This window comes from Scylla paramamosain, chromosome 36 (genome assembly GCF_035594125.1).
Source record: "Scylla paramamosain isolate STU-SP2022 chromosome 36, ASM3559412v1, whole genome shotgun sequence".
Lineage (NCBI taxonomy): Eukaryota > Metazoa > Arthropoda > Malacostraca > Decapoda > Portunidae > Scylla > Scylla paramamosain.
The window spans coordinates 16,119,408-16,139,595 of NC_087186.1; the positions used below are offsets into that span (position 1 = coordinate 16,119,408).

A 20,188-nucleotide genomic window follows, 5' to 3' on the forward strand; every position below is an offset into this window, starting at 1 on the left:
GATGGACAACTTATTTCAACACCACCACCACCACCACCACCACCACCATCACCACCACCGCGACCTAGACAACACAAAAGATACTCACCAATAATGATAATAATGACCATAACAATAATGATAATGATAAGAATGATCCTGTTACAATAATGGCCAATAATTCTCGAGGCTTCAAACTTGAAAACAACTTCTAACAAGGCCGAAAATTTGCCTAAGAATTATATACATTTTGATTAAAAGTATTGCTATTATGATTTCTATTTTGGCTGAGTGTGTTGGAGGGGGTGGGAGAGGGGGGAGCTAGTCACTTCATGCAGGAGCGGATGGTACCACGAGATTAGAGAAACGCGCAGCCAGGAGCATGTTCCGCCCTTCATACGCTACTCGGCTACTCGGACGCCCAACCACCCTCGATCTCACCCCTTGGCAGCTGTCTACAAACAAGCCCTCCAGCAGTCTAGCAAAATGAGTGATAACATAGGGAGGAATCTCACACGGGATGGCCCAGACACACCACACACACACACACACACACACACACACACACACACTCATATACATATCATTCACGCTCTTAATAATAATAATAATGATGGTAGTACAATTATTATTGCTACTACTACTTCCACTACTACACTCGCTCACCCGGAAATGCCCTGAAGAACCCTGGAAATTGAGGGTAATAGTGACAAAGAGACACGGGGCGGGAGGGAAGGAGGCCTCGGTCTGGGTTTCATGACGTTATGTCTTCATGGTGGGCGCGCTGAACGCAGCTGTTCCCTTCAAATTACTTAAGCCTTATTTAAGGCATTTTTGGGGGCTATTTATCAATTTTCATGGTTGATTCTGGCTTTCCTTCACGTAAGAGTCTGTAAACACCCAGAGCATCACCCAGATATTGATGTACAGACAAGGATGGAAGGCAGGGAAAATGTGCAAGTGGTTTGGGTACCAAGTGTCTGAGCACCAAACGTCCTGAGGCCTATTTGCACTCAGGCCGATCTGTCTTAAGGACCATATGACCTGAGGCCTATATGACCCTCCCAGTACCGTGTGTGTGTGTGTGTGTGTGTGTTCCCAATACCACCGCCTCTCGTTGCTATGATAAAGCATACACACACACACACACACACACACACACACACACACACACACACAAGCAAGGTTTTTATTCAGTAAAAATAGTCAGTGAAAGAAATTTTAGACCACTCGACCTATTAATGAAAAGAAAAAAATAAGGAAAAAAGAAGAAAAGAGCTGTCGGGACTCGAACCCCGGGCAATAAAACCAAGGCTCACTGCGGTCCTGTCCACTCAGCCACGGCCACTACCTGTCTGTCTGTCTGTCTGTATGTATGTATGTATCCATCTATCTATCTATATATCTATTTATTTACATTGATTTATCTAACCTGTGCGTGAGTTTATCTATCTGTCTGTCTACCTGTCTGTCTGTCTGCCTGCCTGCCAGTCTGTCTGCCTGTTTATTTATTTGTCTCTCTTTTTGTGTGTATGTCTGTCTGTCTACCTGTCTATTTGTTTGTTTGCCTATTTGTTTATTTGTCTTTCTGTCTGTCTGTCTGTCTGTCTGTGGGACTGAGTATATAATTATTGGCGTATTATTTCTATTTATTTTTATTTATTTATTTTTTTAGCTCTTCTTTCGCCAGTTATTGAATGAAATATACTTTTGTTGATTATATTTATACTAATACAAAATTATATAGTTATGAAAATTTTGATATAATTTATTAATTTATATACATGATGAATTACAAACTGTCGATCAGTCAGATGTATCTATCTATTCATCTGTCTGTCTATCTATCTGTCTTTCTGTCTGCCTGTCTGTCTGTCTGTCTGTCTATGTCAACAATACATTACACGTTTGAACTTAGAGTAACTGTATAAAGTGTTTCTCTCTCTCTCTCTCTCTCTCTCTCTCTCTCTCTCTCTCTCTCTCTCTCTCTCTCTCTCTCTCTCTCTCTCTCTCTAACAGGAAACAAGCCATTTCCCGTCTGGGCCTACAAACTTGTATTTCTATTTAAAGATACCATTTTTTTTCTCCCCCCTCTCTCTTCCTCCCTCCCTCCCTCCTTTCCTCCTCCCACTCTCTCTCTCTCTCTCTCTCTCTCTCTCTCTCTCTCTCTCTCTCTCTCTCTCTCTCTCTCTCTCTCTCTGATTACTCAAGAAACCCACGAAAGGTTACTAGATGCATTATGATAAAAAGGATAAGAGAAATTAAAGGGAAGAGAGAGAGAGAGAGAGAGAGAGAGAGAGAGAGAGAGAGAGAGAGAGAGAGAGAGAGAGAGAGAGAGAGAGAGAGAGAGAGAGAATGAACAATATTAGCAACAAGAAGAATTATGTTTATTGACCTAACGCAACTCGGAGGAGGAGGAGGAGGAGGAGGAGGAGGAGGAGGAGGAGGAGGAGGAGGGTGATACATCTACAAACTTCCTATGTATTTCTTTAGCTCTTATCCCCAATGTAATGTAGAAGGAAGGGGGGAAGGAAGGAGGGATGGAGAGAAGGAGAAGGAGAGAAGGAGGAAAAGAATGGAGAGAAGGAGTGACCTTTCAGAAGCCGGAGGAAATACCTATAAGTGCCTCCTATCTTCTTTTTTTTCCCTCTCTCTCTCTCTCTCTCTCTCTCTCTCTCTCTCTCTCTCTCTCTCTCTCTCTCTCTCTCTCTGCTCCTTGTACAGTTTCTTACTAATTTTATTTTTGTTTGTTTTCTTTCTTTCTATATTTTTTTTTTCTTCCTTTCTTTCTCTCTCCCTTTTTCTTTTTTATTTCCTTCCTTCACTCTTTTTTTTGTTCTTCTTCATCTCTGATATTTATTCCTCCAGATTCCTGCTCATCCAGCCATCCTCCCCTTCCTCCTCCTTCTCCTCCTCCTCCTCCTCCTCCTCCTCCTTCTCCTCCTCCTCCTTCTTTCACTTTTTCTCACAAAAACCACCTCCTTCTACTACTCCTCCCTGCATTCCACACTGAACCTCTCTCTCTCTCTCTCTCTCTCTCTCTCTCTCTCTCTCTCTCTCTCTCTCTCTCTCTCTCTCTCTCTCTCTCTCTCTCTCTCTCTCTCTCTCAGTTCCTATGATTTTTTTCTTCCATGGAAGTAACTGTGAAGAAAGAGGAGGAGGAGGAGGAGGAGAAGAATAAGGAGGAGGAGGAGGAGGAGGAGGAGGAGGAGAAGGAGAAAAGTGCCCCCTTAAAACAGGGTAGCGAAGTGGTAGTGGTGGCGGCGGTGGTGGTGGTGGTGGTGGTGGTGAAAGTGTTAGGAATGGAATGATGGCGGGTGCTTGTGGTGGTGGCGGTGGTGGTGGTGGTGGTGGTGGTGGTGCACAAAGCCATTATGAGAGAAATATCACGAAATATACAATTATATTTTATAACATCACACATGCTGAAGTAAGAGGTGGCAGAGAGAGAGAGAGAGAGAGAGAGAGAGAGAGAGAGAGAGAGAGAGAGAGAGAGAGAGAGAGAGAGAGAGAGAGAGAGAGAGAGAGCAGTAGTAGTAGTAGTAGCAGCAGTAATAGTAGTAGTAGCAGTAGTAGTAATAGTAGTAGCAGCAGTAGTAGTAGTAGTAGTAGTAGTAGTAGTAGTAGTAGAGAATCTTAAAAGAAGAAAACGAACAAAATAGAAAATAAAGAGAATGAAAAAAGAAGACAAGAAGAAGTTACGAAAAAATAGACATGGAGGAGGAAGGAAAGGAGATAAAAGGAAGAGGAGGAGATGAAAATGAGAGGATTATAAAGATTTAAAGATTTACCAGGAAACTAAAAGCATGGATTATTCACACACAAAAACCATGACAAGTTAAGAAAAAAAAAAGGAAAAAAAAAAACGAATAAGCAAAAGTATTATGGAGTCAGGTCACTTTTAAAAATACATGTAAATCTTTAAGAAATATCATATATTAGACCTTATATACTCTCTCTCTCTCTCTCTCTCTCTCTCTCTCTCTCTCTCTCTCTCTCTCTCTCTCTCTCTCTCTCTCTCTCTCTCTCCAGCGTGTCACGACTTGGAGGTGAAATCTATGAAATATAAAATGTGAAATGTTTTCTTTTTTTATATATATATATATATATATTTATGCATTTATTTTCATATTTAACCGCCGCCACCACCACCACCACCACCACTCCCACAACAACAACAAAACAACAATAACAACAAATACAACAAGTAGAAAAGAAAGTAAAACACTACCGCATCACTACTACTACTACTACTACTACTACTATTACTACTACTACTACTACTACTACAAATATTTTCGAGTGCAGAGAAAACTGATTCGTTCTTAGATGAATGATAACCTTCGATCCCAGAGAGAGAGAGAGAGAGAGAGAGAGAGAGAGAGAGAGAGAGAGAGAGAGAGAGAGAGAGAGAGAGAGAGAGAGAGAGAGAGAGAGAGAGAGAGAGATAAGTATCTTCATTTTAATTAGTTGCAAAGTAAAGATATAAGATAAAGAACTGAACATTGCTGCCTTAATTCTCTCTCTCTCTCTCTCTCTCTCTCTCTCTCTCTCTCTCTCTCTCTCTCTCTCTCTCTCTCTCTCTCTCTCTCTCTCTCTCTCTCTCTCTCTCTCTTTGTGTGTGTGTGTGTGTGTGAAAGCTTTCAAGGAATGCACTAAGAGAGAGAGAGAGAGAGAGAGAGAGAGAGAGAGAGAGAGAGAGAGAGAGAGAGAGAGAGAGAGGAGAGGCTTGAACCAACAACATGAGATGATGGTAAGAGATTATATTTGCATTTTAGTCCCAAAGTTTTATTGTTACAAGGTTGCTCGATGGCTGGTCTGCTGCTGCTGTTGTTGTTGTTGTTGTTGTTGTTGTTGTTGTTGTTGTTGTTGTTGTTGTTGTTGTTATTGTTGTTGCATTGCTGTTTTCATTCCTATGTTTTTTTTTCCTGGCTCTGTACAGTAGTAGTAGTAGTAGTAGTAGTAGTAGTAGTAGTAGTAGTAGTAGTAGTAGTAGTGTAGTAGTAGTAGTAGTAGTGGTGGTGGTGATGTTGGTAGTAGCAGAAATAGTATTAATAGTTGTTATTACATTATCATTGTCTCCCTGTGACTCCCTCTATCTCTCCCTCCCTCTCATCCTCCCTTTCTCTCACACCATCTTCTCTCTCACACCCTCCCATCCACACAAGCACCCACCCACCCACCCACCCACACATACACACACACACATACACACACACACACACAAACACACAGACAGACACACCAACCCTGCAAGCACATCACTCCAGAGCCTCGTCTTCCCAAGCACAGGCGAGGCATGAAAACCCTTCAATCAACGCCTCACATTTGCACCTCCACACACACACACCTGCTCATCACACCGTCACCCCATCACCCCCAATCCTTCATTAGGGACTCACCCATCACCACCCATCTCCTAATCGCCACTCCACCCAATCTCTGATGTTAATCTCGTCTCATTCTAATCGTAATGTTTATTATCGTCTTTGTTTTGAGTTTAGGCCCGTTAGGTTTCTTATCTCGGCCTTACAGTAGGTTTGGGTTGGTTGGCTGGCTGACGTGTTGCGTGTGTGTGTGCGTGTGCGTGTGCGTGTGTGTGTGTGTGAGAGGGAGGGAGGGAGGGAGGCAGATGGGGAGAGTTATAAGAAGTCACGCTATCTTTGGTGTATAGATATGTAGAATTCTCTCTCTCTCTCTCTCTCTCTCTCTCTCTCTCTCTCTCTCTCTCTCTCTCTCTCTCTCTCTCTCTCTCTCTCTCTCATTTCAAGGTTCTCATTTCAAGGTTTAGAGTTTAGTTCACTTTCTTTTTTGTTTTAGTGTGTAAATGTTTGACTCCAGGCGACGAGAGAGAGAGAGAGAGAGAGAGAGAGAGAGAGAGAGAGAGAGAGAGAGAGAGAGAGAGAGAGAGAGAATGCAGGTAACTAAACATCAAGCATCAATCACTAGAAAAACCATTAACACACACACACACACACACACACACACACACACACACACACACACACACACACACACACACACACACACACACACACACACACACACACGCACATTCACTCTCCCATTCATCCGAACCTGGCCTTCCATTCAGTTTCAGGAGGAGGAAGAGGAGGAGGAGCAGAAGGAGGGAGGAAAGGGTACACGTATACTTCCTGTGTGTTGACGAGGAGGAGGAGGAGGAGGAGGAGGAGGAGGAGGAGGAGGAGGAGGAGGTGGAGGAGGAGGAAGAGGAAGAGGAAGAAGAAGAAGAAGAAGAAGAAGAAGAAGAAGAAGAAGAAAAAGAAGAAAAAGAAGAAATGGAGAAAATAAATTAAATAGTAAAAAAAGAGATGCAATAAGTGAGTGAGAGAGAGAGAGAGAGAGAGAGAGAGAGAGAGAGAGAGAGAGAGAGAGAGAGAGAGAGAGAGAGAGAGAGGTAAGGATTGGTCATCATCCTGTGGAGGAGGAAGAAGGTCTAGGTCTCACCCCCACTTCCCTCACCCCTCCCCTCCTCTCTCCCTCTCTCTATCTCTCTCTCTCTCTCACCTCCCTTCCTCCACCCTCCCTTACCCCTCCTAAGAGAGCTAGAGAAGGTCAACTCCGCCTCTCTCTCTCTCTCTCTCTCTCTCTCTCTCTCTCTCTCTCTCTCTCTCTCTCTCTCTCTCTCTCTCTCTCTCCCCATCCCCTCTGCCTTGTATCGTGTGACTCACCACCACCATCACCACCACCACCACCACCACCCATCATTATCACTACCATCACCACCACCACTGCCACTATCCTCTCCCAATGCTATTATTATTACAGTCATCACCATCACCACCACAATCAGTATCTATCAACACCCGCACCACCTCCTCCTCCTCCTCCTCCTCCTCCTCTAAGAACAGAAGGCTAGAAAGGAGAACAAGAAGAACAACACCAAGAAGAAAAACAAAAATGGAACATTGCAATTACACGAGTAAGCTTTTAACAACATATATTTAAGTCCACCCTCGAGGTTCCGTTGATTATACACACTAGACAGCATCAAGAAGGAAGAGGAACAAGGAGGAGGAGAAGAAGGAGGAGGAGGAGGAGGAGGAGGAGGAAGAAGAAGATTAACTAATATAAGATTCAAATAGAGACACACACCACAAAATAAACAAGACCCTATTTACTAATCATAGACTAGTATGAAGAGAGAAGAGGAACGAGGAGGAAGAGGAGTAGGAGAAGGAGGAGGAGGAGGAGGAGGAGGAGGAGGAGGAGGAGGAGGAGGAGGAGAGCTAACAATACAAGAATCAAAACAGCACAAAATACTGAAGACCCCAGATATCTCCTAATCACAGACTAAGGATGGGAGGAAAAATCAATCATATGAAGTGTTCTAATCACTGCTCTTCCTCCTTTTCGTCACTCTCTGACATCCTCCTGACATCCTCCTGACACTGGCGAGACGAAATATATGAATTCCAGTAGCCACACGAGAGTTTAGCACCCAGACATTGTAACTGCCACACACGTTTGCCATCTCGCCTCTCGCCTCGCTCTCTGCATCCCCACCTGGTCTGGGACTAAGATACTGGTGCACGCTGACTGGGGGAATCGGGATAATATCTTTAAGCTCCTACAATCCTCACCAGGTTGGATTAATCTTACAAAACAAGCCATTTTTCCTTCTTCTATCCGATGCGTCTTAAGTCACCCAGCCAGCCAGCCAGACAGCCAGCCAGCCAACCAAGCCAGGCAACCGTCCGATCTTAGGTGGAAATGTTGAGTTGTTATTGTGATTATTAGTTACGTGTAGTGTCTCGGCTTCTGTCTTATCACTTAATGGTGTTTGGTAACATAATTCCACATCAGAGAGGGAGAGAGAAGGAGAGAGAGAGGTAAGTGTGTTGCATTTTCTCTCATCCGCTAAATCTAATGCGAAGTGAATCAAGACAGACGCTCGCCTCGTACTAAGGAGAGAAGGGAAGGGAAGAGAAGAGACATTTATGAAAGTGTGTACGAGTGAGTGAATCAAAGTCAATTAGACGGATTCACTGGAGCACGATACATCACGCCATAAACATGAGAGAGAGAGAGAGAGAGAGAGAGAGAGAGAGAGAGAGAGAGAGAGAGAGAGAGAGAGAGAGAGAGAGAGATTAGACGTGACAACCTTGCACAATAACATAAATATTTATCGCGAGAAATGTTTGACTCTCTCTCTCTCTCTCTCTCTCTCTCTCTCTCTCTCTCTCTCTCTCTCTCTCTCTCTCTCTCTCTCTCCCCTGACCATGCTAAACACAATAAGACACCCACTTTGCCTGGCCAGCTCCCGATCCCAGCATAACAAAATCAGCATTGCGAGAGAAACTTAACTGAACACTAACTAGCAGACACTCGCTCCTCCCTCAGGATTTCACAACACAGTCTATATAACCCACCAGTAATATTTTGTAATACTTTATCGATGCACACTATTAATATCTTCAAAGTGAAACTGCCTAGACACATACACACACACACACACACACACACACGCACACACACACACACTTGATTTTCGTGGGGGTTTCACAATAAGAGATCGCCCAGTAAGTATCTGTAAGTTGATTTACATTAATGCTTTATAATAATACATGCTTTTCTAGGACAAGCACCACCACCACCACCACCACCACCACTATCATCAGTAAACGCCTTTGTTTATACACAGAGTTCTCGTGTTGTTTCTGTAGAGTGATAAGAGGCGACAGGACGAAGCAGTGTTGCAGCTTCGTCTTTGTCAGGGTTGAAGAAGAAAGTTTGTCTGTATTCACTAGTACTAAAGTGTATATGGTTGGAGTTCTCAAGTGTTTTGTCTCCTCTCCGTTATTTTTCAACAGGCTGTACTGGAAGTTATTAGGATTTTTATGTAGTTTTCAGAATATTCGATGGTCTTTTCCAACGAATTTCAGGGCCGTTTTTTTTTTTTCCCGGAATTCTCAACGGTGTTTCCCCACGATTTTCAAGAGCGTTTTCATGATTCCAGTGAACGCCAAGCAAGTATTGGGGATCATCAAAACGAACACGTATTAAAACATTAATAAGAACCCGACTATTCTGACTAATCATCTCTTTGTTCTACGAAAATTATCCTGACGAGAGAAGAAAAAGTTTACGAATACCTGTCTATACACTTTTTTGTATCATTATCTTTTTTCATGAGCCACACCGTTTACGAAAGCAAGTATACTCTCAAGGCTCATCTCTACATATAATCAGAGCAATCTAAATCATTATGAGGAGGACTAATTTCAAGGCGCATCTGGCCAGCTCCCAAGACGCCAGACAGAGAATTCTGATGTGTTGTGAAAGCCAGGCGACCCACGCAGCTGGCGGGTCCCCCTGAGTGGAGCACCGCCTCTTGTTTAAGCTTCAGAAACACTTTTATGATGAAAATCTAACGTTATAAGGTACTCTGGCATTTTTTCAGGCGTAGATAACCAGATTTGAAGGAAAATACTACCGGTTTGAAACGATAATCACCGAAAGAAACCGAAAACCACCGGATAAAGGAAAGAAAGCAAATATTGGGGCAGGAAGGACCGAGTCACCGCCAAAGATTTCATCATGACCGACACCATTAACTGACTGATTATTATAGATTTAAGCTTAGTATTAAGAGAAAAAATCCTTATGTTGCTGCTTAGAATGGCTGCCAAGCCAATATTATCTATATCATTATATTATATTCCTATTTCTTGAACTAGGCATAATGAAGTGTTTCAAGTGTTTCGAGTGATTCATTACTGGACTGAAGTGAACACGACAAACTACGACGTTAACAGGATCACGGACGTGACATCCAGATTAACCAAATAAATAAACAAATGAGAAGGTAAAAAAATCACGTTACTGATCCGAAAACCATTTACGTGTGACCCTATCACGTAAAAATATGACATGTATATAAAATACACACAGGAAAAAAAGAAAACGAGAGACATAACTTACATTAACCACAGTGTCATCTAGCGCTAGTTTCTTTCCTGGCACCAGCAGTCCCCATGGCCCTGGCACTCTCAGCTAACACTCACGCACCCTGGCACTGTTCCACAGCACTTTAGTCACTAATGAGAGTAAGGTTTTACGCGTAGGTTGTGAGGCCACTTATGTTTACTCTCTGTTAACTCTTCCCAGGCAACAAATGAAGAGGGTGTTGCGTCATGGACGCCATGTGGGTGTTGCGCCATGGTAAGATGATAACATAAGGAAGTTGTAGGAATGAATGAAAGTGGAATAGACAAATGAGATTAAATGAGAGGTGTAGAACGTTGAAAGTAAGGAAGATGTAAGAATGAACGAAGGAAAATGAGATAAGCAAGAGAGATGAAATGATTGGTACCGTAAGAACTTGAGATGATAAAGGACGCTGATAGAAAGAACAAAAGTGCAATAGACAAAATAAGTTAAAAGATAAAGAAAGAAGACTAGCCGAAAGAAAGAAAAAATACTAATTATTGTAGTAGTAGGTTTAAATGATGACGAGTAGTTTGTCTTGCATTTATTTATTTATTTTTCTTTAGTAACGCCCACATCTCCACCAATAATCTATTCGTTAAAGTAATCACTCAGTTGATAAATATATTGTGCACGTGGGTCGGCTAGATTCGACTGGTCACTGACCGCGCCTCCATCCTTTGTAGGCAAAAGTATTCACACGATCGAGAGCAGCTGCTGGCCCGCTGCATCAAAACATAACCGAGATAGAGTCCTCCGCCGATGAGCTGGCTAAATGTCAATAGCTGTCCTCATTTGACTACAGAAAATTGTCAGCTATTGCGGGAAGGTGGCTGAATCTAGACCGACACAGCGGTTTCTCGGTTCGGGCAGCAATTTATTTATTTTTTTTATGTAGGAAGGACACTGGCCAAGGGCAACAAAAATCTAATAAAAAAAATGCCCACTGAAATGCCAATCCCATAAAAGGCTCAAAGCAGTGGTCAAAAATTGATGAATAAGTGTCTTGAAACCTCCCTCTTGAAGGAATTCAAGTCATAGGAAGGTGGAAATACAGAAGCAGGCAGGGAGTTCCAGAGTTTACCAGAGAAAGGGATGAATGATTGAGAATACTGGTTAACTCTTGCGTTAGAGAGGTGGACAGAATAGGGATGAGAGAAAGAAGAAAGTCTTGTGCAGCGAGGCCGCGGAAGGAGGGGAGGCATGCAGTTAGCAAGATCAGAAGAGCAATTAGCATGAAAATAGCGGTAGAAGACACAAAGACGGGTCTCTGACACGGAAGCAGTAGTCATTCCAAGGAAAATCAGCAAAATGCCTCCTCAGGTCCCTCCAACTAGCACAGGCAAAACGCCAGAGGCACCTTCACTTAGGGGGATCCTGAGGAGGGATTGGAGAGATAGGACAAGATATAGATATGAGATTGTGATCGGAGGAGCCCAACGGAGAAGAAAGGGTGACAGCATAAGCAGAAGGATTAGAGGTCAGGAAAAGGTCAAGAATGTTGGGCGTATCTCCAAGACGGTCAGGAATACGAGTAGGGTGTTGCACCAATTGCTCTAGGTCATGGAGGGTAGCAAAGTTGTAGGCTAGTTCACAAGGATGGTCAGTGAAGGGAGAGGAAAGCCAAAGCTGGTGGTGAACATTGAAGTCTCCAAGAATGGAGATCTCTGCAAAAGGGAAGAGGGTCAGAATGTGTTCCACTTTGGAAGTTAAGTAGTCAAAGAATTTTTTATAATCAGAGGTGTTAGGTGAGAGGTATACAGCACAGATAAATTTAGTATGAGAGTGACTCTGTAGTCGTAGCCAGATGGTGGAAAACTCGGAAGATTCAAGAGCGTGGGCACGAGAGCAGGTTAAATCATTGCGCACATAAACGCAGCATCCAGCTTTGGATTGAAAATGAGAATAGAGAAAGTAGGAGGGAACAGAAAAGGGGCTACTGTCAGTTGCCTCAGACACCTGAGTTTCAGTGAGGAAAAGAAGATGAGGTTTAGAAGAGGAGAGGTGGTGTTCTACAGATTGAAAATTAGATCTTAGACCGCGAATGTTGCAGAAGTTAATGAAGAAAAAGTTGAAGGGGGTGTCAAGACACTTAGGGTCGTCGACAGAAAGGCAGTCCGACCTGGGGACATTTATGGTCCCCTCCCCAGATGGGGACTCCGAGGCTGGTGTAGGAGTCGCATGATGATTTTAAAATTTTTGAGTGAAGGCTGTGTGTGTTATTAGGTGCTTGTAGTTTTGTGTGGAGGAAGAGAGTTGTCTTTAGAGGGCAGGCTGTGACTGCCCCCTTGTGTTGTGAGACACAAAGGGAAACGTTCAGTGAGGTCACAGCTGGGTTTAATGATAAGTTCACAGCACCCCCTGAACAGTGCTTTAGACCTCACTGGGAGTAATTATCGTTTCGGCAGGTGTCTACTGCCTCCTTGCAGCGTGTCCGGGTGCATTTCGCTCCCGGCGGTACCTTTCCAACCAAAATTAGCCGCGAATCGCTCCGTGTAAACTCGCCTGTACTGTACTAGTGATGCTCGTCTTCATGAAATTGAGCCAGAGAGCGTAACCGGGCATTTTTTTATTCTCCCTGCTGCCTACCTCCAACGTAACATTAATAAGCGATTCAAACTTTTGGCACATTGTTTACTATACAGCTCAGCATCCACCAATCACTGATAGGCAATACTGTCCCTTTAAATTCATTGATTCAAGCATTTAAAGACCACTAAGGATTTTGATTTCCTTATTGAACACTACAGTGGGCCTTTAAATGCACTTGAAGCAGATCGAACTCTACTTGTCCGCCACTTCCAGCAGCGCCAGCCAGAAGCGGGGAGATAAAATTAATATTTTACCCTTAAACACTTAAGAACGCTATTATTAAAAGGATCCACACAGTATCAAAACTTTGCATTACGTTTTACATCGTATGAGTGTGAATTAGTTGGGTATAAATGTGTGGTAGATAAATAAAAGGGTGATTTAATCTGGGAGGAGACGTTTAAAAGTAAAGACGCCAGTTGGGGTGGGGGGGGGGGGAAGAGTTGAACCTAATATTTTACCCTCAAACACGAAACATTTATGTAATCTAAAGGATCCACGTGGTAAACAAAATTCTGCATTAAATGCTACAGTATACAGGTGTGAGTGAGTGGGGAATAAGTGACGGAGAGGTCAATAAAAGAGGAAGTAAATCTGTGAAGAGGCGGCAGATGGAGGCTGATGGCCGGTCGGGGTAAGTTGTTTACGTCCTGAGCAGACAAGAGCGTCCTGCCTCCCCCTGCCTCGCCCTGCCTCGCCCTGCCTCACTCACCCAGCGGTAGTGGCCCTCACCAAGCCGCTGACTCTCTAGTGGTGTAGACTAACCCCTCTAACTCGCTCCGATGCCTAGAATGAGCAGGAAGTCGTCCTACTCTTATCACGGAGGAAGCGAAGGTGGGTCTGTGCGGCCCTCACCCGGGGCACCTGCTGGCGACTCTCACCTCGGGGCTCCTGCTGGGTTCTGGGCCTCATCTTTCTGTCTGTTTACTGTTGTTTTAGTGTGTTAGGAACTCTGTATGGTGATTCCTCTCTAGGGTTAGGGTGCTCCTGTGTAGGGTGATCTTTCTCTCTTGTCCTGCCCCACCTAGCCAGCTACTTGTTTACTATAGTTCATTTCAAGGTAGAGTCTCGTGGGTGATTTTTGTGTTATAGAGGGTGGTTTCTCTGTATCTTCCATAGGATGTTACTTCATGGTGCCTCTTCTGTCTTCCTTACCTTAGTTACCTTGCAGTAGGAGGAGGAGAAGACAGACGACACCTGCCAAAACGATCATTACTCCCAGTGAGGTCTCAAGTGAGTGGGGGTGTCTTTTTCTGTTGCAAGGGTGCGTCTCTTGTCCTGTCTTTCAGCCTCTCTGCCTCTCTCAGTCTTAGGGTCTTCAAATTGTTTTCTGCTCGTTGGGTTTGAAATAAGTTATAGTCTCAGGAAGGATCAGGAGAGATTTATCGGGAAAATTTTCCTAGCTTGTCCTGGTCTTGTCATTTTTTCCTATTATTATTATTATTATTATTGTTATTATTGTTATTATTTGTTTTTATTTTATCTAGCGTGTATATTTTTCCTGTTTTTGTTACAGTTGTACATGAACATTGTGTAGGTGATTAGTTTTGGGGGATATGAACTGGCTCACAGATTGTGATACATTTTTTAGCACTGTAATGAGTCTGGGATAGGCAAAGGTTAGTTGAGTCCAGAAATATTAATGAAAGATTATGATAACCTAAACATAAGGTGCAGTTGTACATTCTGGGCTCAACTAACACCATAAGAATGAAGTGGCTCTCATATTATGATACAGTTTGCACTGATATAAGACTGGGGATAGAGAAAGGTTAGTTGAGTCTGGAAGTATTAATGAAAGATTATAATAACTTGAACATAAGGTGCAGTTACACATTCTGGACTCAACTAACCACCACAAGTCAGTTTTTTAAAGTGACCAAAGCCTCCATGACTTTTACGAGTGTGGTAATGCTGATACAAAGACTCACTCTGGGCCAAGAGCCCTCGCATGGCTCACACACAAATCTGTCTTGCTTCAGGACGTGTGTTTGTGTGTCAGTACACTATAATTCATCTTGTTCAGGGAGCTGAGGTGTGTTCCTTTTTCTTTCTGTTATTGGTGTTATTTTGGTGATCTGCATTCATAGATAATCAATCCTTTCATATTTTACTTGGTAGGTCTCATCATTCTGATTCTCTCAGATATTAAACTGGATCAGAGAGTTCAGAATTAGCAGCCAGGCATTATTTGGGTAACCTGTGTTTACCAATAGCAAATGTACCAGTAAAGTAAAAAAGTAAATAAGAATTTATTTGTATTCAGCCAAGTGATGAGTTGGTTGTAAGCAAAACAAAAAGTTAAATATTTTTTGGTTGATAGTGCATTAGTTTTAAGTCATACATGCCATATTCCGAGTAGCCAACTTTATACGTAGTGTTGTGTTGAGGGACATGAGTGTGTGAAGCCATGCGGGAGGCTTAGAGCTGCAGGGGACGAGCAGGGCAGCATTACGATACCTCGGGGAAAGTAGGCTTGGCTCTGGTTAATTTTAATGCTTAGCCAAAGTTCAGATGAGTCTTGTTGAAACTATGCACATAAATATAGGAGAGGGAAAAGTCTGTAGCTTGATTTTTATCTGCAGTACATTTCCTAACAAAAAATTTAATTAGGAGATGTTTTCCAAATTGGTGCTTAAAGCCTTGATATATCCAAATGGAAGCTTCTTGTTTTGTTATAATGGAAATACCGCCCTGGCTGTGACAGAAGCCTCGGCACCACAACAAACACTTGGTATTTATCTTTCGTGACGTGGTGTTTCCATTTTCAGGGCAATAATAAACAGGTGTTGCACAGAGTCAGGTGGCGAGAGGTATGTGGCAAAGACCAGACAGTAGCCTCTCCCACCGCTACAGACGAACAGAGGTGCATGGAATCCCTCCACCTGGTATCACTCATTGATCACGTATTGCTTCAACTCTAAGGAAAAAAAAAAAACATTGCCAAGTCAACTTCAGTATTAAAAATTTCCTACATCAAATAGCATTGGTATTTCAACATCTTAATAAATAATAGGTTTTTTCTTTTTTCTTTTTTTCTTTTTTTTTTCTTTTTAAAGTTTGCTAGTGAAAGGATCATTGATGCAGTTATGGTTACACTAAATGAACAAAAGACTAGGAGCCAGGAATTGTTGAGTCATGAGGAGAATCAGTAATGCATCGGAATAGCATTTTGCATCACTAGCCTGCATTAGATATCCAAACAACACGCTTACTGAGTTATCTTAGCTTATCTTTGGTTCAGCTAACCAGCACAAGGTATGATCAGGCTCGCTTTACCTAATACTCAAAGCAAACACTTATCACTCCTCAGTCTTTCTTGTGCACACACTTACAAGTGCTTCCCTAGGTGGCTAATCTGTGTGACACTGGTTGTCTGATGCAAAGCCAGGCAGTGTGCCGTCATGAATTCAGCTGTTGACTCCTTCCCATCATGTCAGCTGTAGATGATGTGCAATAGGGCAGACTTCCCACAGTGCTTACCCTAGACCTTAGAGTAGCTTGGTTGCACATTGCTTATAGATACATTTTTTTCCTAGAATTTTGTACTTGGGTATATTTTAATACAGGTTTATTTTCCAGGTGTCAGAGTAGAATTCTACCTTGAATTTTGTATGTAGCCTACAGCTTGACAGAGGCCCCACATACAGTAATGGCTCCCTAGGGCACTTGCTGTTCCTCCTTACTCCTGTTGCATTATATTGAAGTCACCAAAGCTCTGCTGCTTAAAGAGGCCACTTGAATGACATTAAAAAGTAGTTATCTGTGTTAGTCCTTTGAGAAAATACCATTAAAATTAAGATAATCACCAGAATATTTCTCATTTTGCTCTGTAGTTCTCTAGTCCATCTCCCCTTGATGCATCTGTCCCAGTCCCCAGTACAACCTCACAGCCAAGTGAGGGTAGTTGTAAGACACTCAGGGCCTCAAGTGACACAGACGGCAGTGAAGATGAGCCTGTGATACCACTAAAGATGAGAATTTATGATAACGACAAAGGGGTGTGGTGGTGGCAGGGCTGCAGTGATGATGGTGATGATGTTCTTTGCCACAGGTGAGAGTGAAGATGGCCAGCGTTTAAGATTCCAAGTGGAGCTGGAGTTTGTTCAGTGTCTGGCAAACCCCAACTACCTCCTCTGTGAGTATTGACTGCTGTGCTTTCTTTGCCATCCTGTCACCTGCCTTCCTTCTCTGATAAGGTAAATGATGGGTTCTCAAATAACAAAAACCTTCCTTGTGTGTTTGTCACCTGCCTTATTTCTTTGATAGGTAAAACATTCTAAGTCCAGTAACCAAAAGACTGTTTTTCCATTCCTCTTATCTGCTTTTCCTCTCTGATAAGGTAAAACATTAAAAGATTATCACTTGTGACAAAAGTTTTTCTGTGTTTCTGTCTCCCTACCACATCAGTATCATAGTACTTCAAGTAACCAAGCAAAGCAAGGACAAAGCCACATGGATTAATATAATATTTACTTTTCCCTACTAACTCGTCTGTGCCTCAGTCCTGGCCCAGCGTGGTTACTTCAAGGACCAGGCGTTCATCAACTACCTGAAGTACCTGCAGTATTGGAAGGAGCCCGAGTATGCTAAGTTTCTAAAGTGAGTACCTGGGGAATCGTAAACCACCAAGACTCTTCCTTTCACTTGATCATTCTCAGCTGTTAACATCAATCAGCTATTCATTTCAAAATACAGGAGCATCAGTCTTCAATTTTTAGTGTTCCTCTGATTTTAGCATCAAGTTCTTTTCTTCATTTTAAAATACCTTATAGGAGCATCCATCTTCACATTGGGTGGTGGAAACAAGTGTTAAGTTTCAAGTTAAGTTTCAAGGCTTTCCTCTCCCTTCACTGACCATCCTGGTGAACTAACCTACAGTCAGTTAAGGCTTTCCTCTCCCTTCACTGACCATCCTGGTGAACTAACCTACAACTTTGCTATCCTCCATGACCTAGAGCAATTGGTGCAACATTCGCCCAACATTCTTGACCTTTTCCTGACCTCTAATCCTTCTGCTTATGCTGTCACCCTTTCTTCTCCGTTGGGCTCCTCCGATCACAATCTCATATCTTTATCTTGTCCTATTGCTCTATCTTGTCCTATTGCATCTAGGTTCTCTTCTTATTATTCATTAATAATCTTATTATTCATTAATGATCTAAACCAAACTTCTTGTCCTATCCACTCCTACGCTGATGATACCACCCTGCACTTTTCCACGTCTTTTCATAGACATCCAACCCTTCAGGAGGTAAACATATCACGCAGGGAAGCCACAGAACGCTTGACTTCTGATCTTTCTAAAATTTATGATTGGGTCAGAGCAAACTTGGTATTGTTCAATGCCTCAAAAACTCAATTCCTCCATCTATCAACTCGACACAACCTTCCAGACAACTATCCCCTCTTCTTCTATGACACTCAACTGTCCCCCTCTTCTACACTGAACATCCTCAGTCTGTCCTTTACTTATAATCTGAACTGGAAACTTCACATCTCATCTCTAGCTAAAACAGCTTCTATGAAGTTAGACGTTCTGAAACATCTCCACCAGTTTTTCTCACCCTCCCAGCTGCTAACTCTGCACAAGGGCCTTATCCATCCATGTATAGAATATGCTTCACAAGTTCCACTCATACTGCTCTTCTAGACAGGGTGGAATCAAAAGCTTTTCGTCTCATCAACTCCTCTCCTCTAACTGACTGTCTTCAGCCTCTCTCTCACTGCTGCAATGTTGCATATCTAGCTGTCTTCTACCGCTATTTTCATGCTAACTGCTCTTCTGATCTTGCTAACTGCATGCCTCCCCTCCTTCCGCGGCCTCGCTGCACAAGACTTTCTTCTTTCTCTCACCCCTATTCTGTCCACCTCTCTAACGCAAGAGTTAACCAGTATTCTCAATCATTCATCCCTTTCTCTGGTAAACTCTGGAACTCCCTGCCTGCTTCTGTATTTCCACTTTCCTATGACTTGAATTCCTTCAAGAAGGAGGTTTCAAGACACTTATTCATCAATTTTTGACCACTGCTTTGACCCCTTTTATGGGACTGGAATTTCAATGGGCATATTTTTTTTATTGGATTTTTGTTGCCCTTGGCCAGTGTCCTTCCTACATAAAAAAAAAATAAAAAATGTTTTCCTTCCAGATACCCCATGTGCCTTTACTTCCTGGACCTGCTGCAGTTTGAGAACTTCAGGAAGGAGATCGTCAATGGGCAGTGCTGCAAGTTCATAGATGACCAAACGGTGCTTCACTGGCAGCACTACTCCCGGAAGCGCATGAAGCTCCTGGAGACAGGAGCCAACCAGCAAGGATCCCAGACACCAGTGTCCCAGTCCACCGCAGCGACCGGCAACCCGACCCCCACCACTCTCCCCTCCAGCCTCATCAATGGCCATGGCCAGATACAGAAGGTGTGAGGCAAAGCCAGGGCGTCCTGTGTAAAAAGTTTTATGTTCATCGCTCCCTCCCTACACACAAAAAAAAGGCCACAGGAATTAATTGTTTAAGCTGACCATCACTGCCACAATGGAGGACCGGGTGATCCTGAGTTACCATGACAGCCTCATCCATGAGTCTGACCTGAGGCTGCTGGAGGGACGCAACTGGCTCAACGACTCCCTCATCTCCTTCTGGTTTGAGCACCTCCAGCATGAGCTGTTCCGGGGCATGTCGCGGCTGCTCTTTGTGAGCCCTGAGGTGACCCAGCTGGTCAAGATGGGGGATGCCCGCGAGCTGCCCATCTTTCTGGACCCACTGGAGGCAAGATTCAAGGACTATATCTTCCTGGCGGTGAACGACAACTCCTCTGTCATCTCGTCTGGCGGCAGCCACTGGAGCCTCTTAGTGTACAGCAAGTTTGACCGAAAGTGGTACCATTACGATTCCCAGCGTGGCTCCAACCACCGTGACGCCCGCTGCCTTGTGCACCGCATCAACACCTACCTGGAGAGGGAGCTCCCAGCGCCACTGGTGGATGCCAACTGCACACAACAGGACAACAGCTACGACTGTGGTGCCTTTGTTATGATCTATGCCCACCGCGCCGCCCAGCAAGCTGTGGAGGGCACAGCACTGGGCACCTGCTATGTGGACCGCCAGGAGGCCAGCCAGATGAGGGAACTGATCAAGTCCCTGGTGTACCGCCTCAAGGCACGACACACATGAGTGCCAGCCCCACACTTGCCCCGCCCTGCCTCTGAGGTGCTGCGTGCGCGCTTGTGTGAGTGTGTGTGTGTGTGTGTGTGTGTGTGTGTTGCCCCCATGGCGCCACGCTGAGTATTAGGCTTGTTAGTTCCATGCTGCCAAGTTTAGTTTTGTTAGATGGAGCTTTGAGGTGTTTTTTCAGGGAGCGTTGTGATGGCAGCACGTTTGTATTAACCCTTCAGAGTGAGGAATGGTACTTTGATTTACAAGGAACCAATTAATCTCTGCTTGTTACACTTGACTTGGACCTGATGGTGGAGGGTGAGTAGGAAGGTAAACACACTAGGTACAGAGGGAGCAGACTCACCTGAGGCAGTACAACCCAATCCTCCTGTTGGTACTGCCACTGGGGCCGAGGGTGGGACATCCGGGAGGGGCTACCTGCCACAAATGACGGATAAAGTTTTATTTTGTATGATTTACTATTCAATAAAACACCATTGATTGAAGTTCATA

General features: G+C 43.6%; 2 protein-coding genes across 12 annotated transcripts in view; one reads left to right on the forward strand and one right to left on the reverse strand.

The window, feature by feature from the left end:
* The window catches only part of LOC135091130 (venom allergen 5-like), an 88,853-nt gene extending 78,774 nt beyond the window's left edge, over positions 1 to 10,079 (reverse strand). Inside the window, exon 1 of the mRNA XM_063988570.1 lies at positions 9,925 to 10,079. Coding sequence (XP_063844640.1) covers positions 9,925 to 9,941 — 17 coding nt within the window. The 5' untranslated portion in view covers positions 9,942 to 10,079. The remainder of the gene's footprint in view (positions 1 to 9,924) is intronic.
* A 2,925-nt stretch (positions 10,080 to 13,004) lies between these two features.
* On the forward strand, positions 13,005 to 20,181 carry LOC135091132 (mediator of RNA polymerase II transcription subunit 31-like). 11 transcript variants are annotated; one of them, XM_063988581.1, is made up of 6 exons: positions 13,024 to 13,356; positions 13,642 to 13,755; positions 15,294 to 15,410; positions 16,577 to 16,660; positions 17,028 to 17,124; positions 18,672 to 20,181. In XM_063988581.1, the coding sequence occupies exons 3-6, from the start codon at positions 15,338 to 15,340 to the stop codon at positions 18,943 to 18,945; spliced, it is 528 nt and encodes a 175-aa protein (XP_063844651.1). In that variant the 5' UTR covers positions 13,024 to 13,356; positions 13,642 to 13,755; positions 15,294 to 15,337; the 3' UTR covers positions 18,946 to 20,181. The 11 variants fall into 11 exon arrangements, with proteins under 11 accessions (XP_063844655.1, XP_063844651.1, XP_063844650.1 ...); XM_063988580.1 differs by having other exon boundaries at positions 13,683 to 13,755; XM_063988582.1 differs by having other exon boundaries at positions 13,694 to 13,755.
* Positions 20,182 to 20,188: the final 7 nt, after the last annotated feature.

Coding starts and splice junctions, on each gene's coding strand:
- LOC135091132 (XM_063988576.1), top strand. CDS start 19,055: ATGGAGGACCGGGTGATCCTGAGTTACCATGACAGCCTCATCCATGAG.